General features: G+C 43.3%; 1 protein-coding gene across 1 annotated transcript in view; it reads left to right on the plus strand.

The window, feature by feature from the left end:
- Positions 1-20,704, plus strand: part of LOC310862475 (eukaryotic translation initiation factor 4 gamma 3-like) — a 90,877-nt gene that overhangs the window by 57,204 nt on the left and 12,969 nt on the right. Inside the window, 11 exon segments of the mRNA XM_083770406.1 lie at positions 2,265-2,417; positions 3,721-3,918; positions 5,275-5,418; positions 5,849-6,085; positions 10,702-10,806; positions 11,193-11,334; positions 11,979-12,097; positions 15,880-15,976; positions 16,507-16,630; positions 18,086-18,300; positions 19,943-20,064. Coding sequence (XP_083626532.1) covers positions 2,265-2,417; positions 3,721-3,918; positions 5,275-5,418; positions 5,849-6,085; positions 10,702-10,806; positions 11,193-11,334; positions 11,979-12,097; positions 15,880-15,976; positions 16,507-16,630; positions 18,086-18,300; positions 19,943-20,064 — 1,656 coding nt within the window.

A 20,704-nucleotide genomic window follows, 5' to 3' on the forward strand; every position in this document is an offset into this window, starting at 1 on the left:
TCTTAAATACAATACCACAAAATTTGCCTAAGTCAAACTCGTATCTCTATAATAAAATAACTTAAGAGAAGTAATGCTATTTGGCGCGCGTGCGCGCACACACACACACACACACACACACGGGTGCGGGTACGAGCGGGACGCAACAAAACACGGGTGGGTGACCTTTTTTAATCAGCTCACCCGCACTGCAGGATGTTATAAATAAGCTGAGCTGCAGGGTGCTTCTCAACAGCAGAGACAATTTAAGTCCGTCACATGCCCAAGGAATCGTCAGTGATGTCACATCACTCCCTGCCGATTCCTTCACAATGGCGTTCTGTTTCTGTTTCTGTGCTTATTGTGCTACTTCCTTTTTTTTTTTTTTTTTTTTAAGATATTTTTTTGTGGCTTACGCCTTTATTGATTTTTTAAGGGATAGAAAGTAGGCTGACAGGAAACGGGAGAGAGATGGGGGGATGACATGCGGTAAAGGCCGTGTCGGGTCCGGGAGTCGAACCCGCGGCACACCGCGACTGGATCACCAGTCCGGTGCCCAGACCATTACGCTATGGCCTGGGCATTGTGCTACTTCCTTGTTGCATAGCAGTGACATCACGGCCGAATCCTTGCTTCCTTGTCGTAGCATTTCACGAGTGGTGTGGTGTTTATTTTAGGCCTATTTTAGTCACGCTCGTGCTGATGAAAAACCAAGGGATCATAATGTCAACATTCAACACAAGATGTAAGCTAACCCAAGTAATGTAGGCCTAATGCGTCACTCTGAAAGTTTAACTAAAGTTAAAAAACATTAGCCTGATGAGTGATGACCGTGTTTGAAACAGAGCCTTGGATCAAGACAGTCCTCAGGCTAATCTTTTTTTTATCATCCTATGCGTGTTGATATATTACGCCATTTAGGTCGAAATCATGATTTAACTTTATGTTGTGATAATAAGCAGCAGTAGCCTCAGTCATGTCTTCCGTTCCGTGTGCAACGCACTGCCGCCGCCGCCGCCCACCACCACCACCACATGCGGTGTTGGATGAAATTAAGTCAATGATGGCTATCGGTGCCTGTGATACGAACGGGTAACTCTTTAGAATACAGCAAACACTCCGTTAACAAGAATAAAACATATTTAAAATTTTAAATGTATCAACACGTTTACGTTTTCTAGATAATCATTTTACAATTAACCCATTCTGACCGGGCACCCATTTTGGTGTTGGCATCATGTTGTGCTTTAGCTATTGAAAAATAGCAGATCTACAAGCTCATATCGCGCCACCGAGTGGCGCGATACGAGCTTGTAGGTCTGCTATTTTTGAAAAATCAAAGACACTTTTAGAATCTGATCTCAGGTCAGAATGGGTTAATAATGAAACTGTCAGGATGTAATAGACATTTTTAGAATCTGATCTCAGGTCAGAACGGGTTAATTCGTTTTTGAGCTTTCTGGGCCTTTACTTTATACGTACAGTGAAGAGAGACACAGAGTGACATGCAGGGGAGTGACATGGTCCGGCCGGCCGAGAATCAAACCGGGGACTCGCTGTCAGGCATTAGATGTGGTATGCGCACTAACCACACGGCTATCGGGTCGCCGGCGCCCTGAAAATCCTGAACAATGATGGGATATCTGTGGCTTTATCAAATACAGAAAGACCTAGCGTCTAGATTATAGAGGCAGCCTGGCTGCCCTCCAGTCCATATTGTTTATTCAAATGTGTGAAAAGAATGTCCCCTTGGATCCTGTTGTTCAATGATAATCTCAGAACTATATTCACACATTTGTCATTTTTGATTAAATAAACACTAGTGTCTCTATTCTGGTGGAAACATTCAGCGGAAATATCAAATCAATCAATTACGCTCCCTGCAAAGCCTTGCATATATGGCAAAAATTTATTCCATTCCATTAACGTGAATGAAGCATCCAAAAATGAGTTATTAGAGAGTATAGAGAATACGCAATGAATTTAAGCAAATGAGAGAAAAAAGCAGTTTTTGAACTCATGATGATACGACTGCATGCAAGACACTTCTTGGATTATACTCTGATAGCTGTGTTGGAGTTTAAATTGAATATAAATTGATTTTAGTTTTTTTCCTGTTGGGTGAGCTTCCCCCGCATAACAACTTCGATTCATGAAGTCCTTCCTTAGTTTTGGGATTCTTCATTCATTGTAAAGGAATACGAGAAAAAGATAAAGTCATTTTTGGGCTGTGTTATGTCTTGTGTTATGGGCTTTGTGTTCTCATTGCCTCTCCTCTGTGCCAGCTGATGAATATGGGCACGCGGAGGCCACCACCCAGGAAGATCATCATGAACGTGTCTGTGGACGATGTCCAGCTGAAGAAATCTGACAATGCCTGGAAGCCTGGCTTGAAGAGGGAAGGCCCTGCAGACGAACCCGAGGTCGTGAATACACAGGTAAATTGAAAATGATTCTCAAAAACTAAAAATCAAGGACCCCCGCTTTTATGTGCATTAAAGCCGGGAAAGCATCTCTTGTGTCATTTTATGTTTCACAGAAAACTCTTAGGATTTAGAAGAACATAAAAAAATAGCAGATATGCAAGCCCACAGCATGTAACTTTATGCCATGCTGCGCTTCCTTCTCGTCTGGTAGTCAAAGCATTTTTGAGATGGCCATATATTTACATGTATATACATTTTGGGGTCCTTGACACAAAAATGTTTGAGAACTACTGATTTAGAAGGCATTTTGTAGAATCGGCCTCAGGTCTTAATGGGTTAAGGCAGTCGTTCCCAAATTCGGGTCCGGGGACCCCCAGGGGTCCTTGAGGGAGTTCCAGGGGGTCCCCAGCTAAATTATAGTTTGTTACTAAATGGACCCTTATGGGTCTGTAACTCTGAGAGTGTACAAATGGAACCAAATGGACACTGACGGACCACTGGGTTAAGGCAAACTAGTGAAAATAGCAGATCTACAAGGATCTACAAAGTATCATTATTTAGTTTCAAGATTTGATCATTTAAAATGATTGATAGATGCCAGTAAAAAGAGGCCATAAGTATTTCTGACGTGATTAATCCTAATAACCCATTCTGACCGGGCACCCATTTTGGTGTCAGCATCATGTTATGCTTTAGCTCCGCCAACCTGGGGAGAGCAACGGACTTGAACTCATGCTGAAATGATTGACAGAGTTCGTTCCCGTTCACGAAAAGGAACAAATCACTCGCGAACATCACAATACAAATGCCTTTTGACCCGAGTCATCTCAACTCTCTGCCTATTGCCTTTTGACCCGAGTCATCTCAACTCTCTGCCTATTGCCTTTCCTTGTGCTAAATAAAATTATGCATAAAAATAGCGTAAAACTATATTTTAGAACACAATAACATTATTCCAGTTTAACCACATAACACATGAACACTCACAAAGCAGTAGGCCAGGTCACTGTTGCACCAGGTTTTGTCAATGGTATTAATATCAATGCGTCAAATATCCAAAGTTACCTAAACAGTTCAAAGATTCAAATTCTATATCATGACATCTATAAATGTTTTACTGATATGTCAAATATGAAGTATATCATGGTAAGGATTTCCAGAAATTCCCATGCCAAAGTAATCACAGTATGTTGGCAAGAAATAGCCTGCAACCGAGTGGCTTGATGCGTTTAATGGGCCGTTGCGTGAATGCCTCCCACGGTGATCGACTTCACTTTATAATTGTTTTTCACACCCACTATCACAACCCCTTCAGGAGTTGTTCCGGAAGGTGCGCAGCATCCTGAACAAGCTGACGCCTCAGATGTTCAACCAGCTGATGAAGCAGGTGACCGACCTGACCATCGACACAGAGGAGAGGTTGAAGGGAGTCATCGACCTCGTCTTCGAGAAGGCCATCGATGAGCCCAGCTTCTCTGTGGCCTACGGGAACATGTGCCGCTGCCTCGCCACAGTAAGTGACACATTTTGTTGTCGGAATGATTGTTCTGAGGGTGGTAGCAGGGCCATAGAGTAAGACAGAGTTCCGACAACTCCGTTTACTTCATGGGGCCAGTTCATGGGGCCAGTCTCTTCTACATAGACTTCTATCGGCGAATAAGGACACTGGAAGTTTACGGAATGCATTGGAGTCTATGGGCTTACACGAGTACATGAACCACGTGACCGGGCTGGTTTCTGCCCCCTCAATGTCGCAACTCTGTCTATACTCTATGGCTCTGGGTGATGGGCGCTGTCCGCCTGAAGATCCAAGAAGTGGACTTGTGACTTACAACCATGGAGTGGGAACATTAAGGTCAGGGGTGGTAAATGAGGTAGCGCTTTCCCCTCCATCAGCAGCTACTTTTAAAGTTCCCATGACCAAGGCACTGGGCCCCATGTCCTTCACATTGTGCTGCTCATTGGGTAGATGTACAAGAATAGAAATTCATGACAGCATCCAGGTGTAATAGTAAAATAGTGCAATAGTGTCAAGGAATCTCAGTCAGCTTGCCTTGTTAGATAAGACAACAGTTGTATGCTGGGATGATTATCCCATTCTGACCTGAGATCAGATTCATACGAGGTTTCCGCCGGGGACACACTGGTCTGATGAACCCATTCTGACCTGAGATCAGATTCTAAAAATGTCAGTCGCTCTTCGATTTTTCAAAAATAGCAGACCTACAAGCTCGTATCGCGCCACTCGGTGGCGCGATATGAGCTTGTAGATCTGCTATTTTTAAATAGCTAAAGCATAACATGATGCTGACACCAAAATGGGTGCCCGGTCAGAATGGGTTATTAGGATTAATCACGTCAGAAATACTTATGGCCTCTTTTTACTGGCATCTATCAATCATTTTAAATGATCAAATCTTGAAACTAAATAATGATACTTTGTAGAACAACGAATGATGAAAATGGCCAATCTGCGATTTCTTTCATTTCATTTTAAAATGTTTGCACATTTGTACCTATAATCACATGACTGAACTACTAATGCCAGGTTGAAAGAGGTTAATTGCACATCCCTATCTGGCCCCTGTAAATTAACTTGTTAATACTTTTATTTGGTTCAATATTTAAAAGAAAATCACTTTCCAAACTTTTCAGAAATGGCAAAAATAACAGATATACAGCTCACAACGTGTCCTGGTGCAACACACTGTGAGCTTATAGATTAGATTGGCTATTTTTACTACTTTTACACATCACTCTTGTACGAGGAAATACAGCATTAACAAGAAAACATTCAAAGTTGGAATATGGAGATAAAGACAGCGCCACTATGCTAAACTAGACTCTCCTCACTTTGCTTGTGGTCCAGCTCAAAGTGCCCATGACTGACAAGCCGGCCACCACAGTGAACTTCCGCAAGCTTCTGCTCAACCGCTGCCAGAAGGAGTTTGAGAGGGACAAGGTGGATGACGTGGAATTTGCGAGGAAGCAGAAAGAGCTGGACTCTGCTACGGTTTGTACAAATCGGTTGTTAAAAACGTAAAAAATAACCAAAAATAGCCGATCTACATGCTCAATACGCTATGTGTTTTGAGCTTGTAGATCGACAAAGGTCCCCCCCAGAATATGGATGCTTGGGTTAAATTGGTTAAAGACAATATATGTAGTACCAAAACCATGATTTTGTACGTCCTAATTGACACCATTCTTCACAATCACTGGAAATCTCAAAAGTGTCATGAGATTGACTCGTATACCTGTAACCAAGGAAATTACCAGATCTTTGCAAAATAATATCTAAAATCATTGCATTAGGCGATTATGGAATAATTGTGACAGGTCTAGGTGAAAAGGCCTAACCGTATTCTGCTTGTCCCCACACACCCCCATCACACACCCTCCCATACACCCCCCTGTCACACCCACATCACACCCTCCCACAGTCGACTGAGCGCGAGCGTCTGCAGGAGGAGCTGCAGGACGCCAAGAACAAGGCCAGGGGGCGGTCCATCGGCAACATCCGCTTCATCGGTGAGCTCTTCAAGCTCAAGATGCTGACGGAGGCCATCATGCACGACTGTGTGGTGAAGCTACTAAAGAACCACGACGAGGAGTCGCTGGAGTGTCTCTGCAGGCTGCTCACAACCATCGGCAAGGACTTGGACTTTGAGAAAGCCAAGGTGAGACACTTATGCTCTGTACACTACTACACGCACACCAGCGGTGACAGTGTGTGCGACTAGTGTGAACGTGGCATTAATATTGCCTGAGAAAAGAATAATTAAGACTAACATTCACCAGGCTAATTTGAGTGACGGCAGGTGATCATAGCCATCATTACTTCTGGTAAAGCTTGTATGCTCTTGGGAAGAAGAACATCTGGTGTCTTTGTGTGAGACTCGCGGGTTGTGTGAGTGTCCTCCCATTTCTTAAATTGTAGTGATGTGTGTCTCTAGACCTGGCCCTGGATCATTGGACTGATCCCTTCTCTCAGTATTGTGGGCTGTATTTTGCGTGTCTTAAGTACCAGGTCTTATTCCCTAACTTGAGTAAACTAAAGACCTGGAGGCGTGATCAATGCCATTTGGCTATTCTGAGTGGCCAAAGAAGCATTGATCACGCCTCCATGTCTTTAGTTTACTCAAGTTATGGAATAAGACCTGGTACTTAAGGCGAGACACTACAGGTGAAATCATGATTTTCTTTTTGCTATTTTGCTTCCTAAACATGTTTTCTTTCAAACTAAAGCAAAATACACATTAAAAATACAGATTTAGATTATTTTGATCGTTTATTTTAGCCAATGACAGCTCGTTTTTCTGGGTGAAAATCCACCATCTCTATTTTCATGATTGGTTGTTGGTACAAAGGAAGTGACCATATTTGGATCAGACCACAGTCAGCTCGAGGTCCAGACCTTTCCAATGATATATGCCATTATATGTTGTTGCCAAGGTTTGGATGAGATATTTTGTCTCCAAATAGTGGCTTCAAATAAAACGTTTTGGAATTTTACAATACAAATCTTTAAAGGCCTTTTTCTCAAAATAGGTTTTCCTCATACCTGGGACAAAGAATCTCCACTTCAGTTGAACTCACATACACCAAACTTTCCAGTCTCATTCATAACTATATTCCGCAGACATTTACACATGGATTTGTTGATATATCATTCACAGCCTGATTTACATCACATTTTATACCTAAAAACATGCCGAAAATGGTTTTTTTTATGCCTGTTGACACAATTTTCCTTTGGCCAAATTAGAGATATCAAAAATCCCATGTGTAATTTTCTTTGTCTCTAATGTGTCAACAAAATGAAATGATAATTTTGAACCTGGGTTTATCCGATCTTCAGATTTATCGTCCCGAAATCTATGCAAATTAGCGCATATAATGCCTAATTTGCATATTTAAACATATAATTTCAGAAAACTTGTAATACAAAAAATCTTATTTTTAATATAAGTAATCAACTGGAGAAGTTTCATTGTGATAGCTATTATTTAAAGGTATATTCAGTGATTTCACTCAAAAAACCTTAGGTTTCGTTTTTGGCTGTGGGACCCAGCCTTTCGTCCAATCAGGATAGAGAGTCAAAAACGAAACCTAAGGTTTTTTGACCCCCAGGGGTTAACTGGGGACAGGGAGGAACTCCTTATATGGCCAGCCCACTCTATAGTAGAGAGGATTATCACAACAAAACAAAAAAATAAGTGATATTTGAATTAAGTGAAATCACTGAATATACCTTTAACTTTTTTTCCCTATTCACCTGGGGTGTCTCACCTTAAGACACGCAAAATACAGCCCTGTGTCTCTAGACAGGCCCTGGATCATTGGACTGATCCCTTCTCTAGACAGGCCCTGGATCATTGGACTGATCCCTTCTCTAGACAGGCCCTGGATCATTGGACTGATCCCTTCTCTAGACAGGCCCTGGATCATTGGACTGATCCCTTCTCTCAGTATTCTGTCTCTAGACAGGCCCTGGATCATTGGACTGATTCCTTCTCTCAGTATTCTGTCTCTAGACAGGCCCTGGATCATTGGACTGATCCCTTCTCTCAGTATTCTGTCTCTAGACAGGCCCTGGATCATTGGACTGATCCCTTCTCTCAGTATTCTGTCTCTAGACAGGCCCTGGATCATTGGACTGATCCCTTCTCTCAGTATTCTGTCTCTAGACAGGCCCTGGATCATTGGACTGATCCCTTCTCTCAGTATTCTGTCTCTAGACAGGCCCTGGATCATTGGACTGATCCCTTCTCTCAGTATTCTGTCTCTAGACAGGCCCTGGATCATTGGACTGATCCCTTCTCTCAGTATTCTGTCTCTAGACAGGCCCTGGATCATTGGACTGATCCCTTCTCTCAGTATTCTGTCTCTAGACAGGCCCTGGATCATTGGACTGATCCCTTCTCTCAGTATTCTGTCTCTAGACAGGCCCTGGATCATTGGACTGATCCCTTCTCTCAGTATTCTGTCTCTAGACAGGCCCTGGATCATTGGACTGATCCCTTCTCTCAGTATTCTGTCTCTAGACAGGCCCTGGATCATTGGACTGATCCCTTCTCTCAGTATTCTGTCTCTAGACAGGCCCTGGATCATTGGAATGATCCCTTCTCTCAGTATTCGATTGCATTCTCGTTGAGTGGCCTCCTCTTTTCTCGTCTCCAGAGTGGGAAAGGAATTTAGTTGGTATCCCAGTGATGCGGCAGCACCTTCTCTGCAGACTTTCCAGATTCTCGAGTGTGTGTGGAATAATGGAAACGCCAATATTCTGAATTGCAATGGGCTAGTTATTTCGTAGCACGAGTGGCGGTGCAAATGGCCTTCTAAATAATGGTGTTTTGAGGCTGTGTAGAATTTCTTGCCTACAGTATATGAAAGCCTTTCTCTCCTTTTTTTCTCAGAGCCTGCTCATTTTATTTAAAAATTTAAATCTAAACCCAACATTTCTTGTTTCTCTTAACACATTGTTTTAAAGTTATAAGAAAAGAAGAGAAATTGGTCATTACTGAACTGATGTCATGGACTAAGTCAGCACTTGTGACCCGGTATTTTACAGAGTAGAGTTGGACCAGTATCTAGATTTTGATTATTTCTGGGGCGAAGACCAACTAGCACAGGGTTTTATCTGTATTTCAAAAGTACAACAAACATCCTTCTACATGAGAGGTGGCTGAAGCTGAGAGCGCACACTGGGATGCTGGGAAAGTATAATACATAATACATACCACCGTCTCTCTCTCCATTCTGTATACACTCCCGACACTGAGCTCTTGAACTTGGAACATGAACATGCTTAATACACCTTCTAATCTCCATATTTCTTGTTGTTTAGGCACTGCTGTGCATCTAAATGGGACTCTGTAGTTTCACAGACTAACCCATTCTTCTTCAGGATCTAGTAGAGGTAACGTGTGGTATGTGTTCAAAATAGCACAGTGTGCACTTGGCAATTTATTTATATATTATTATCTTTGGGGTTATTTAACGAATACGTTGCTGTGCGATGGAATTGCGGAAATAGCCAATCTACAAGCTCACAACGCATCACACCATGGGCATATAGATTGGCTATCTTTGCTATTTTTCTTGTGTTATTAACCCATTCTGAACGGGCACCCATTTTGGTGTCAGCATCATGTTATGCTTTAGCTATTTAAAAATAGCAGATCTACAAGCTCATATCGCGCCACCGAGTGGCGCGATACGAGCTTGTAGGTCTGCTATTTTTGAAAAATCGAAGAGCGACTGACATTTTTAGAATCTGATCTCAGGTCAGAATGGGTTCATCAGACCAGTGTGTGTCCGGCGGAAACCTCGTATGAATCTGATCTCAGGTCAGAATGGGTTAACATGTTGCTGATCAGCGGCCAGAAAGTCACAAGGTTAATTTGGCCCAAAGGAACAAAAGTGCCCAGACCTCTTTCTGCAGTGATCAAATTGAAAGCAGGTTTCACGTTCTTATTCAAGCTAGCTCTCATCCAGTGTGTCGGTTGTGGCTGCGGAGCTCTTTTGAAGTTTTGCAGTGATCTGTTGTTCAAAAGGGTGTTGTCTGTCTCTAATCTAACCCACTGGTAATCAAGTGCAGTGACAACTCCTGGCAGTACCGGGGACGTGCTACCAATATATTATCCAGGTTTGTTTCAAACATGAACGCATTCTGAACGGGGAACCCATTTTGGTGTTGGCATCATGTCGTGCTTTAGCTGTTTAAAAATAGCAGATCTACAAGCTCATATCGCGCCACCGAGTGGCGCGATACGAGCTTGTAGGTCTGCTATTTTTGAAAAAAATCAAAGAACGACTGACATTTTTAGAATCTGATCTCAGGTCAGAATGGGTTAATCAGACCAGTGTGTGTCCAGTGGAAACCTCGTATGAATCTGATCTCAGGTCAGAATGGGTTAAAACACTGCTTCATGTCAATGAAAGCAAATGTTTTAGGAGCGTGCTGATTTGGCCATGGTAATGGGTGCTCTGGCTTCCTTCACACATGATTCTCCTACCCAGCTGTGTGGTCATTTTTTTGGCAGATACAGCGCCGACCCATTGCGTTCTATGTGGGTTCTGTTTTTGCGGGCAATTATTGTTTTTGCTCTAACCTCATTCAGTCTCTGTTAGGCTGGTGTGTCAGTAAAAGAGTCATAAAATGCAATATTGCTAAATTAAGTGAAATAATGTGAAATCAAAGCAACGTGTTGTCCACTAAAGTGAATAGGGAGACATAGGACATTAATGTAACTCCATGCTCTCTCTCTCCCCTCTCTCTCTCTCTCGACAGCCTCGCATGGATCAGTATTTCAATCAAATGGAAAAAATCGTCAAAGAGCGGAAGACGTCGTCTCGGATACGGTTTATGTTACAAGACATCGTAGATTTACGATTGGTAAGTGAATGTGTTTGTTAAGGTGTGTGTGTGTGTGTGTGTGTGTGTGTGTCGTGCTACATCTAAAATGTAGTGACTTACAAGTGCAGAATAAGAGTACGCATGAACTCTTGTCCATAAACAAGGTAAATAGCCACATAGTGTAGAGAGAACAAAATAGTGTGTCGAAGAAACTTGGATACCGGATAAACGATTAATTTTGAAATAGTGAGACATCTGTGTTGAGCTTGAGGTGGTGGGAAGACGTCCACTTGTCAGCAATGCACTCTTCTACCTGAGTGGCAGAGGGGGAGGGAGGAAGAACATTAAACTTTAGGGACCATGAAACAACCGATTAGTTCGGGCCTGTGTTCTCGACCCAGAACTTTGCCCTTCTCCCCCCGCAGCACAACTGGGTGTCAAGGAGAGCCGACCAGGGCCCTAAAACCATCGAGCAGATCCACAAGGAGGCCAAGATCGAGGAGCAGGAGGAACAGAGGAAGGTGCACCAGCAGCTACTCTCCAAGGACAGCAAGTCCAGAAGGCCAGGTCAGACTCTGTCCAAATCCTCTTTAAGGCTTAGGACCACATAGGCACAGCAATGGTCACACAGGCAGAAGAGCATGGTCTTCCCACAGCCTGCAGAGAGTGAGGCTGTTCGATCCCTGTAGTGGCCAGAAAGCAGTGGTGGAAGAAGTACTCAGATATTTGAGGGGCGCTAGCCCCTCCAATGTCCAGCTTTTAGTGTGTGTGGAAACACAAACATTGTCCTACACAAACATTAAATCCCATTGACAATGAATGGACAATTTTGAGTTTTTGTGTAAACTCAAACATTGCGTAACACAAACCATTGAAGACAAAAGCAACTTGTGATTGGCCGGAATGAGATAATGTGGACTTGGGGGGGGTACAGGCTTTAGTTTAGAGTAGACATACTATTGGTCCGACAACCTACCTCAAACCCTAACCGCAAGCACGGGAGCAGCGCATGTTTTGACCACATGTCCGACCGTTGTTTCCGCATGTCGGTCCGTTGGTGTGTCTAATCTGCGTGTGCATCCCGGACTGGGACCAATCGGAAGGCTGACAATGGGTAATTTGCGAGCCCTCTAGCCTTTACCATTACCTCTAATGGATGTTTTAATTTCATTTGTTTGCGTGTGTGTGTGTGTGTTTGTTTGTTTCAGCAGATCCCAGAGCAGAGCAGCAGAGAGAGCAGCGCGTACAGAGAGAAGAGACCTGGAACACTGTGCCTATGACCAAGAACAGCAGGACCATCGACCCCACCAAGATCCCCAAGATCTCCAAGGTCGGATAACCGTGCACCTCCGTGAAGTGTGTTATAACCGTGCACCTCCGTGAAGTGTGTTTCCCTGAAAAGCATATACTGAGCATATTTAATTATATTTAATATTTAATATCAAGTCTTGGTCCTGAAAATGTGGTAGACATTTTAAACTATTACATGTCAAATAATGTCAGTGTAATATTGTTCTGTCACCAGCCTGCCAAAGAGGTACAATCATGCACCAAGTGAGATATTCTGACCATGTGCTGCTTATATATATATATATATATATATATATTATATATATACTTTAATGGGCAAAAATCTGCAGTGGTTGGAGGTGGTCTCCCTACTTCCTTTCTACCTACCTGGAAATCTTTATTGTTGAAGCGATTTGTTATGATTTGTAGCATTAATACCCAGGTTTTCTATTAAGCCAGAAAGCAGCATGCAGGTGTGTGGTGGGCTTAGAATTTATGGATCATTATTTTTCCATCGGTTTATAAGAATAACTAATATTCATACAGTAGGTCTTTATATTGCCTGTCGGGTACATTCAGGGATTGTCAGACCTTAATGGGGGCCTTTAATTCAACAAAAAGTCAAAAGACTTGACTTTATTCCGAGTCTGGAAAACTTGGATGTGTCTGTATGCAGGTTTCTTGAGAAGGTTGAATAATTACAATAACAATTCGTTGTTGTCGCGTTGTACCGTGAATAGGGACGTTTGTTCACCCTGCGGAGATGCGAGTCTTGACATGTTAGAAATGCTCCCCTCTCAGGATCATTCTGGGGTTTTTGTTTTCTTTGTTCTTTCAGTTGTCACTATCCCCATTAGCTGTGATGTTTAGTCTTTTTTGTTGCACACAGAAAGTCGGCTGTTGACAAACAGATCTTTGCTGGAGTCCTTGCTTATGCATGCTGTTAGTGGGATATGTACATGACAGCCATATCCCCTGTCCTCATCTGATCCCAGTTCCTGGTTTTCTAGTTCAGTAGAACACTGCACGGTCTGCCTGCTGCTGCACAGATGAGGCTCAGTCACATAATATAGCACTGCAGTGCTTCCCTCCCGGCTCCCCCTGCAGGACGGAGTTGGCCATGTTTTCCCCAAACTGTAGGATTGTTCAAACGTTTTGGATGGGCATTTTATAGAGAGAGGCATTTTATATCATTTGAGAGGCACTTTCTATAAAGTGCACAATAACCTAATAACCTAGTAAAAAATTATAGGACACACTTTTGGCCTTTTCCATCGCATAGAGCTGGCTCCGCTTGACTTGTCTAGCTTTCTTTCCCACTGCTGATAGGTTCTCTTCAATATAGCTGGTGGTAGTAGCATTGTCCATCCCTCTCCCTGTGTAGGAGAGTGCTTAACAATTCTAAAGTTTAAATTAATGAACAAAAATCATCCTCATGTGAAGTGATGGGTGCCTCAGTTAATGTTTGATAATAGTCATGTTTAAGCAAACATTTAAAGGTATATTCAGTGATTTCACTCAAAAAACCTTAGGTTTCGTTTTTGGCTGTGGGACCCAGCCTTTCGTCCAATCAGGATAGAGAGTCAAAAACGAAACCTAAGGTTTTTTGACCCCCAGGGGACAGGGAGGAACTCCTTATATGGCCAGCACACTCTATAGTAGGGAGGATTATCACAACAAAACAAAAAAATAAGTGATATTTGAATTAAGTGAAATCACTGAATATACCTTTAAAAAGTAAAAGTCCATAGACTTGGCTGCCACGTGACGTCATGTGGGGTGCTTTGACATTGGAGGGGTTTCTGTCTTTCTGACAACATTTTAGGCAAGAAATAGGCATTTAATAATATTAATTTCACATTTACAGTAGCTAATTTAAGAATGTGTTAACAATATTCTGGGGGTGCTTCTATATATATTATAGGGGAGGATGTCCAGATGCAGGTTATGCACGATGCATTGAAGTGACAATTCTCAGTCAGTCAGTCAGTCAGTCTGCAGTGTTTTCACTTGTCCTTTTGGTATCGCCAGAGCTTGACGGAGGTTATTTAAAAAATAAAGGTATTAGGTACTTTTGCCTAATGTTAACCCATTCTGACCGGGCACCCATTTTGGTGTCAGCATCATGTTATGCTTTAGCTATTTAAAAATAGCAGATCTACAAGCTCATATCGCGCCACCGAGTGGCGCGATACGAGCTTGTAGGTCTGCTATTTTTGAAAAATCGAAGAGCGACTGACATTTTTAGAATCTGATCTCAGATCAGAATGGGTTAATCAGACCAGTGTGTGTCCAGTGGAAAACCTCGTATGAATCTGATCTCAGGTCAGAATAGGTTAAACCAAAAAAGCAAGTCGAGTTGAGCAGGTTCTATGCAACGGAAATGCACCATCAGGGGGGATGCCTTTGCCCTTTGCTCCCGTGTTTTTCTGACAGAAAATGAAAGTGCCTCAAAAGTTCATCTCCTGGCCTGGCCTTAGGTATTGTTTGGAAGTGGAAATGATTGTGTGTTTGCACTTTTGGCATTCATATAAAGCCCAAACTGCACCTTTCACCATGCAACTCCTTGCAACATGCAACCACTTGAAACTACTCAAAACCATTATCCCCAATGGCAGTTGCAAGCAGTTGCATTGGTGCGTTTGACCTTAAAACTGATCTAAATTCTAGTCACCTCTATTGGTCTTTAAAATACAGAAGGTACTTTTGTTGCCTTATCTGAAGTCCAAAACAAATGCAAGCACATTCAATGAATAGGACAAAGCCCCAGCTATCATCTGTGCACATCTCTCAACACGGAGGGTTTTTTGGCAGCTGAGGAGGCATTTTGATTGGTTGATCTGCGCGGCATATGCTCAGTTTCCAGTATTTAAGTGGGGGATGGGAGAGGACATCAAGAGTTCAGCGATGTTCATTAGCCCAGGCTCATGTAATACAGCGTTTATCTCGAAACTTTTATCTTGAATAATACTTGATCTCAATTACCTTTTTGGATAGCCTAAGAGTTAAGATAATGGACTCGGTTAAAGAGCAATTGAGGGCAGGATATAAGCAGCCCTTTGTCAGCACATCTCACGCTCAGTCAGTGCTTAGTACTTGCGTATGCATATTTTCCAGTACAGTGAAATGTGGTATGTCCTTACTATAATATATATATATATATATATATATATATATATATATATATATATATATATATATATATATATATATATATATATATATATATATATATTACACACACACACACACACACACACTGAAGTATGTGGTTTACATTTTATAGCACCTTTATCCAAGGCGTTTTGCAGTGTGCATTCGTTAGTTTGTTCATTCATTCATTGGCATACCGACAGCAGAGGCATGGCACCGACCAGCGGTTAGGAGCGGTTTTATACCTCCTGAGCCTCTGCCATGAACAATTAACCCATTCTGACCTGAGATCAGATTCATACGAGGTTTCCGCCGGACAAACACTGGGTCTGATGAACCCATTCTGACCTGAGATCAGATTCTAAAAATGTCAGTCGCTCTTTGATTTTTCAAAAATAGCAGACCTACAAGCTCGTATCGCGCCACTCGGTGGCGCGATATGAGCTTGTAGATCTGCTATTTTTAAATAGCTAAAGCATAACATGATGCTGACACCAAAATGGGTGCCCGTTCAGAATGGGTTAAAAACGCCGTGCAGACCATTTTTGTTTACCTACATTTGCATTTGTCTTTGGCTCACAGACGGGCTCCTGTTTACTGTCTAAATAAAAACAGAAATGGCAGGTATTTGACGATGACCTCTGAAAATAAACATGTAAAACTTTTCAGCCTCAGATGGACGAGAAGATCCAGCTCGGCCCGCGTGCTCAAGTCAACTGGATGAAGGGAAGCAGTGGCGGAGCCAAGGCCACTGGCACTGATTCAGGTCAGCCAGTATGAATATTTACCTGACATAGATGAGGAAGATCTTGTTTCCATTAACAGTATTCCCAGTCACAACTTAATTCATATCAAAAGTATACCAATCACAGTGAACCGCACAGCTCAACTGTCACATGCCAATCACCTTTAGCTGCTAACCTAACATTAGCTCATTAGTACAACATTAATTGCTCCTTTGTTCACAAAATGTAGTATGCACTATGCCCTGCAAAGCCAATGTGCAGCAACTACGAAATAAATCATTGGCTGATATTGTATTGGGTTTAAATGTGTTTCGGCAAATACGTGATATTACACTAATTGTAAATATGTTCTTGAGGTAATTGTTTATCCCCCAAAATCACGAAGGCTAATTTGACCTTTTAAGATACACAAATAAGTCGCTGTGTCCAAAAATGTAGTTATTCCACTTTGGCTTTGTAGGGCATTTTTCACCCAGGAGTTGCCCCTTAAAGTGTATACTGTACTATGCGTATGAGTAGTTTCATAATGGCCATAATTCTTCCCTATCAGAACTATCAAGGTCTGCCGGCAGCAGTCTGAATCGCTATTCTGCACTTCAGTCCACCCCTCCACCGCAGACCTCCACCCCAAACACACACACCCCAGACTACGACTCCAGGAGAACTCTGGGAAGGTAAGGGGCATATTTCTTAGAAAGAAATTAGAAGGAGCTTAAACTGAGCTTTAGCACTCGAGTGGCGCAGGAGAAAAGTACCTTCCCACGACCGCTGAGTCTAGGGCTCTCAAATCCACAGCGGTGCATCCGGCGTGGCCAAGCGTCTCTTGTCCAAACTTACTTCAAAGGGGGACAAATTTGAAAATATTAAAACACCCAAAGGCCAACTACATTTCCTACATTTCATAATGTTATTTCGGACCATAATAAAGTCACATACAAATGCATTGCATTTCAACAAGCTCTGAACAAAACACAAATAATTCGGCCTTTCTTAAGCCTTATTTAACATGACAAAATGTGCAAGGTATTTCTGTCTTTTTAGCTACCAAGTGTTTAACATTGATGATACAGTAGTTAAGTACAGTACATCTCTCTTTCATTTGCATTTCAATGAGTCATTTATGGGGACATGGTGGCACAGTTGGTAGTGCCTCACAGCTAGAAGGTCCTGGGTTCGATTCCCGCTGGGGACGCTGTGGGCGCTGGGGGCGTGTTCTCTCCTCTGCGTCATCAGTGCCCATACCCAAGGCGGGGTTGGCGAAAGGGCCTTTCTGTGTGGAGTTTGCATATTCTCCCCGTGTCCCCTAGGGTAGGTACCCTCACAAAAACATGCAGTAATCCTGGTCTCTTGGATACCTACCTCCCCCTGGCCAGCCGAGGCGCCTGATGGAGGGGAAGGGAACTGGTCGGAATAACGTGTTCCTTCCACGCGCTACGTCCGGCCAGGGAAACTCCCCCCTGTCAGGTGAAAAGAAGCAGATTGGACTCCTCATGCATAGAAGGAGGCATGAGGTCAGTCCTCTGCCCCCCCAGGTTGGCAGAGGAAGTGTAGTGGATTAAGAGCGTCTGCTAAATGCCTAAATTGTAAATTGTATTGTAGTGCCCAGGATTACATTAGATAATTGACACTGGGTGAAAAAATGGGTTGCAGAATTGTGGGATAAAAAATATTATTAAAAAAGTGAAGATTGACAGGAAAGCGGGAGAGAGAAGGGGACATGCAGCAAAGGTCGTCATGAACAGGACTCGAACATGCAACGCGCTGTCAGGCCAGAGCCTATATGTGGCATGCATCTGGACCACTAGGCCACCGGGCACCTCAAAGTGTGCCATTTGTTAATGCACATATTTCTACGAGCTGGGACAGTGCCTGTCAGTCGGGAATGTTGAGCAGGAGGAATAGGATGTAGATTCTATGTCCTCGAGGTGAGGGTTCCTCACTGGCAGGTGTAGGATACCCAATGAATTGGAAGTGGGAGGAATTCATTGGCATCATGACTAAATTGGGAGAAATAGGGGAGGGGATATTTTGCTCATCTAGTGTATGTCCAAACATATCCTGTTTTTGTTTCTCTCTCTCTCTCTGCTATACGATCTGACTCCATGTCTTTCTCTCTTTCTTCACACAAGTCGCAGCAGTGTAGGGAGAGAACGCAGTGAGAAGCCACTGAGCTCTGTCCCGTTGTCGCGGCCGGGGCCTTTTGTCAGGAGAGGCAGCTCCAAAGAGCTGCCGGAGAGCCCTTCCCCAGAGGAGCCCCGCAGAGACAGAGACACGCCCGAGCCTAGGAGACCGAGTGTCACCGAGGACAAGACGGAACCAGAGCGTAACAGAGCCAGAGAACCCGGTGAGGGACACTACCGTGTACAAACATGCAAACAGAACATATGAAAAGACCACACAAAATGTAGAATGATGTACTCTACTCCCATTAGCCAGACCCACAAGTGATACAGTACGTGTCCCTAGTTTGGAGGCAGTTGGACTACTGGTGCGATCATGCTTTAAGTAACGTAATTACATTCACGAAGGTGTTGGCAGAAACCTTTTTGTGTTTCATAAATTGAATGCCATTTTATTCTTTCTAAAAACAAAACCTCAATTTAACTCGGATGAGTGTTTAAATGAAACAAAATGCATGTGTTCCATTTGTAGACTGAGACTAGATTTCAATTAGCACTGAGGATTTGACAGTGCAGGCTGCAGAGAAGTGAACAAATCATCGCTCATCCATGAAAGAAAGAAAAACTTAAGTGAAAGTGCTGGAGTTGAATAAACTCAGATTGAACAAAAAGGAAAGGGCATGAAGAAGGTCAAACGACCAAATGCGTGAGTGTGCAGTTGCTGCTTTCTTTTGTTCACAGTGTAGGCTACTGAAGAAAAACTAAACTGCTACTGTATTTAGCACATGAATAATATACCTCTAAAGGCCTTTTCAGGCGAGGAGCGACTGACGCACCTGGTAAATCATTTTCAGTCATTTCATTTTTTTTTATTGAGGGGCGATTATGCAATCGTATTTTCACGGGCGCTGCCCCACGCGTGCTCTTTTTGAAGCTCCTTTCGCCCCAGATTTTGCGCTTGGTCATTGGAACCTTCAGGGGGTCAGCATCGCTGGACCTGAGGGAACGGGACATGTGGCTTGAGGAGGGCAGAGAGGTAGTGCAGTGCCTGGAGGTGAGCAGCATTTTGTGGTGGACTCTTTTGTTTGACGGTCAGCCAGTGGAGGTCGTGGAGGACTGGCAACGATATGGTCTCTGGAGCGTGTATGGCTGAGTAGGCGCGCAGCTGAGTTTTGAACATATTGGAGTTTATTGAAGACTTGGGAGGTGATGCCATGGATGGAGGAAGCTGCTGCAGTAGTCTAACCGGGATGAAATGAAGGCGTGGACGAGTGTTTACTTTCAGCAGCAGAAGGGGTCACGGAGGGCTGGAGACACTCAATGTTCCTGAGGAGGAAGAAGGCTCTTTTAACAATGTGGTTCACATGGTGGATGAATGATAGCGGGTAGGGTAAGAAAATGACACCTAGGTTGCGGACGCGGGTGGAGTGTGTGACAAGGGAGCTGTCGAAATGCGAGAAGTCATGAGCGGAGTGGGTAAGGGAGTTTGGGCAATGGAAAAAAAGGAATTGGAAAGAGGTTTTTATGTCAGTTCAATAGATCTGTCATCTGCAAAAGCAAGATCTATCATCTCCTTACAACAGAAGTTCCCAAACTTTCAGTTCAAGCCCAAACTTAACAAAAGCACAAAAAAGAAAACTGTGAAAATGCGTTGCTTGTAGATCTTCAAGTTTCACTATTTCTTAAACGTTTTTTGAAATGTTTAATTTATTTCCTGAAAACTTTGATTTTTTTAAACGATATTTACTCACAGCCCATACAAATTATTCTGTGACCCAAGAATGTGTCCCGAGCTCCGACCAATTGTTGTAAACCACTGCCCTACAAGCATTTTGTTGTGTTGTGACTCTGATTTGTCCCTGACAGTGAAAGCCGAGCCAGTTGCCCAGAGGCCCCAGACACCTGACAGACCGGCCTTGTCAGAGGAAGAGATGGAGAGGAAATGCAAGTCTATTATTGACGAGTTCCTACACATCAATGATCTCAAGGTACAGGGACCCCCCCCAATGAATCTTGTAATGTGATAAAATTCACCGCACTGTGATGTCCTCCTCTCCAGTGGTGTCATGCTCGTAGAACGCAGTACCACGCCGTGTTGCCAGTAATTCTTTGACGTTCACGCACCGGGACGAAATGGAACGGTGCACGTGCATGCATGCTAGAACGCGTCCCCCTATTCAAGAGAAGTCACCACCAAGACGCCAGTGGTCTAGGTTTACTGGCGCCCACCTCCCCCTATTTTCACACCTGCCAAGTACCGTGCCGGATTCAAATGGCCACTACTTTGCATAACAACAGCTTTAACTGTTTATACGCGGTGACTGTGAGCGCAAGTAGCCTATACGCCGGTAAGCATGCACACTTGATTTACAGCAGTGTGGACTGCTATGGCTCCAGTAGGCTAACTGCTGCTGTGTGGTGTTTTCCTCCATCAAAGAACAGTTGCAGATTCATTCGTCCAAAGCAAACTTTTTAGTTTCGCTAGTGTGCAGTAAAGATGTTTGTCTGACCATTTTAACCCATTCTGACCTGAGATCAGATTCATACGAGGTTTCCGCCGGACACACACTGGTCTGATGAACCCATTCTGACCTGAGATCAGATTCTAAAAATGTCAGTCGCTCTTCG

Source organism: Protomyctophum parallelum, assembly GCF_964188405.1.
Source record: "Protomyctophum parallelum genome assembly, chromosome: 8".
Lineage (NCBI taxonomy): Eukaryota > Metazoa > Chordata > Actinopteri > Myctophiformes > Myctophidae > Protomyctophum > Protomyctophum parallelum.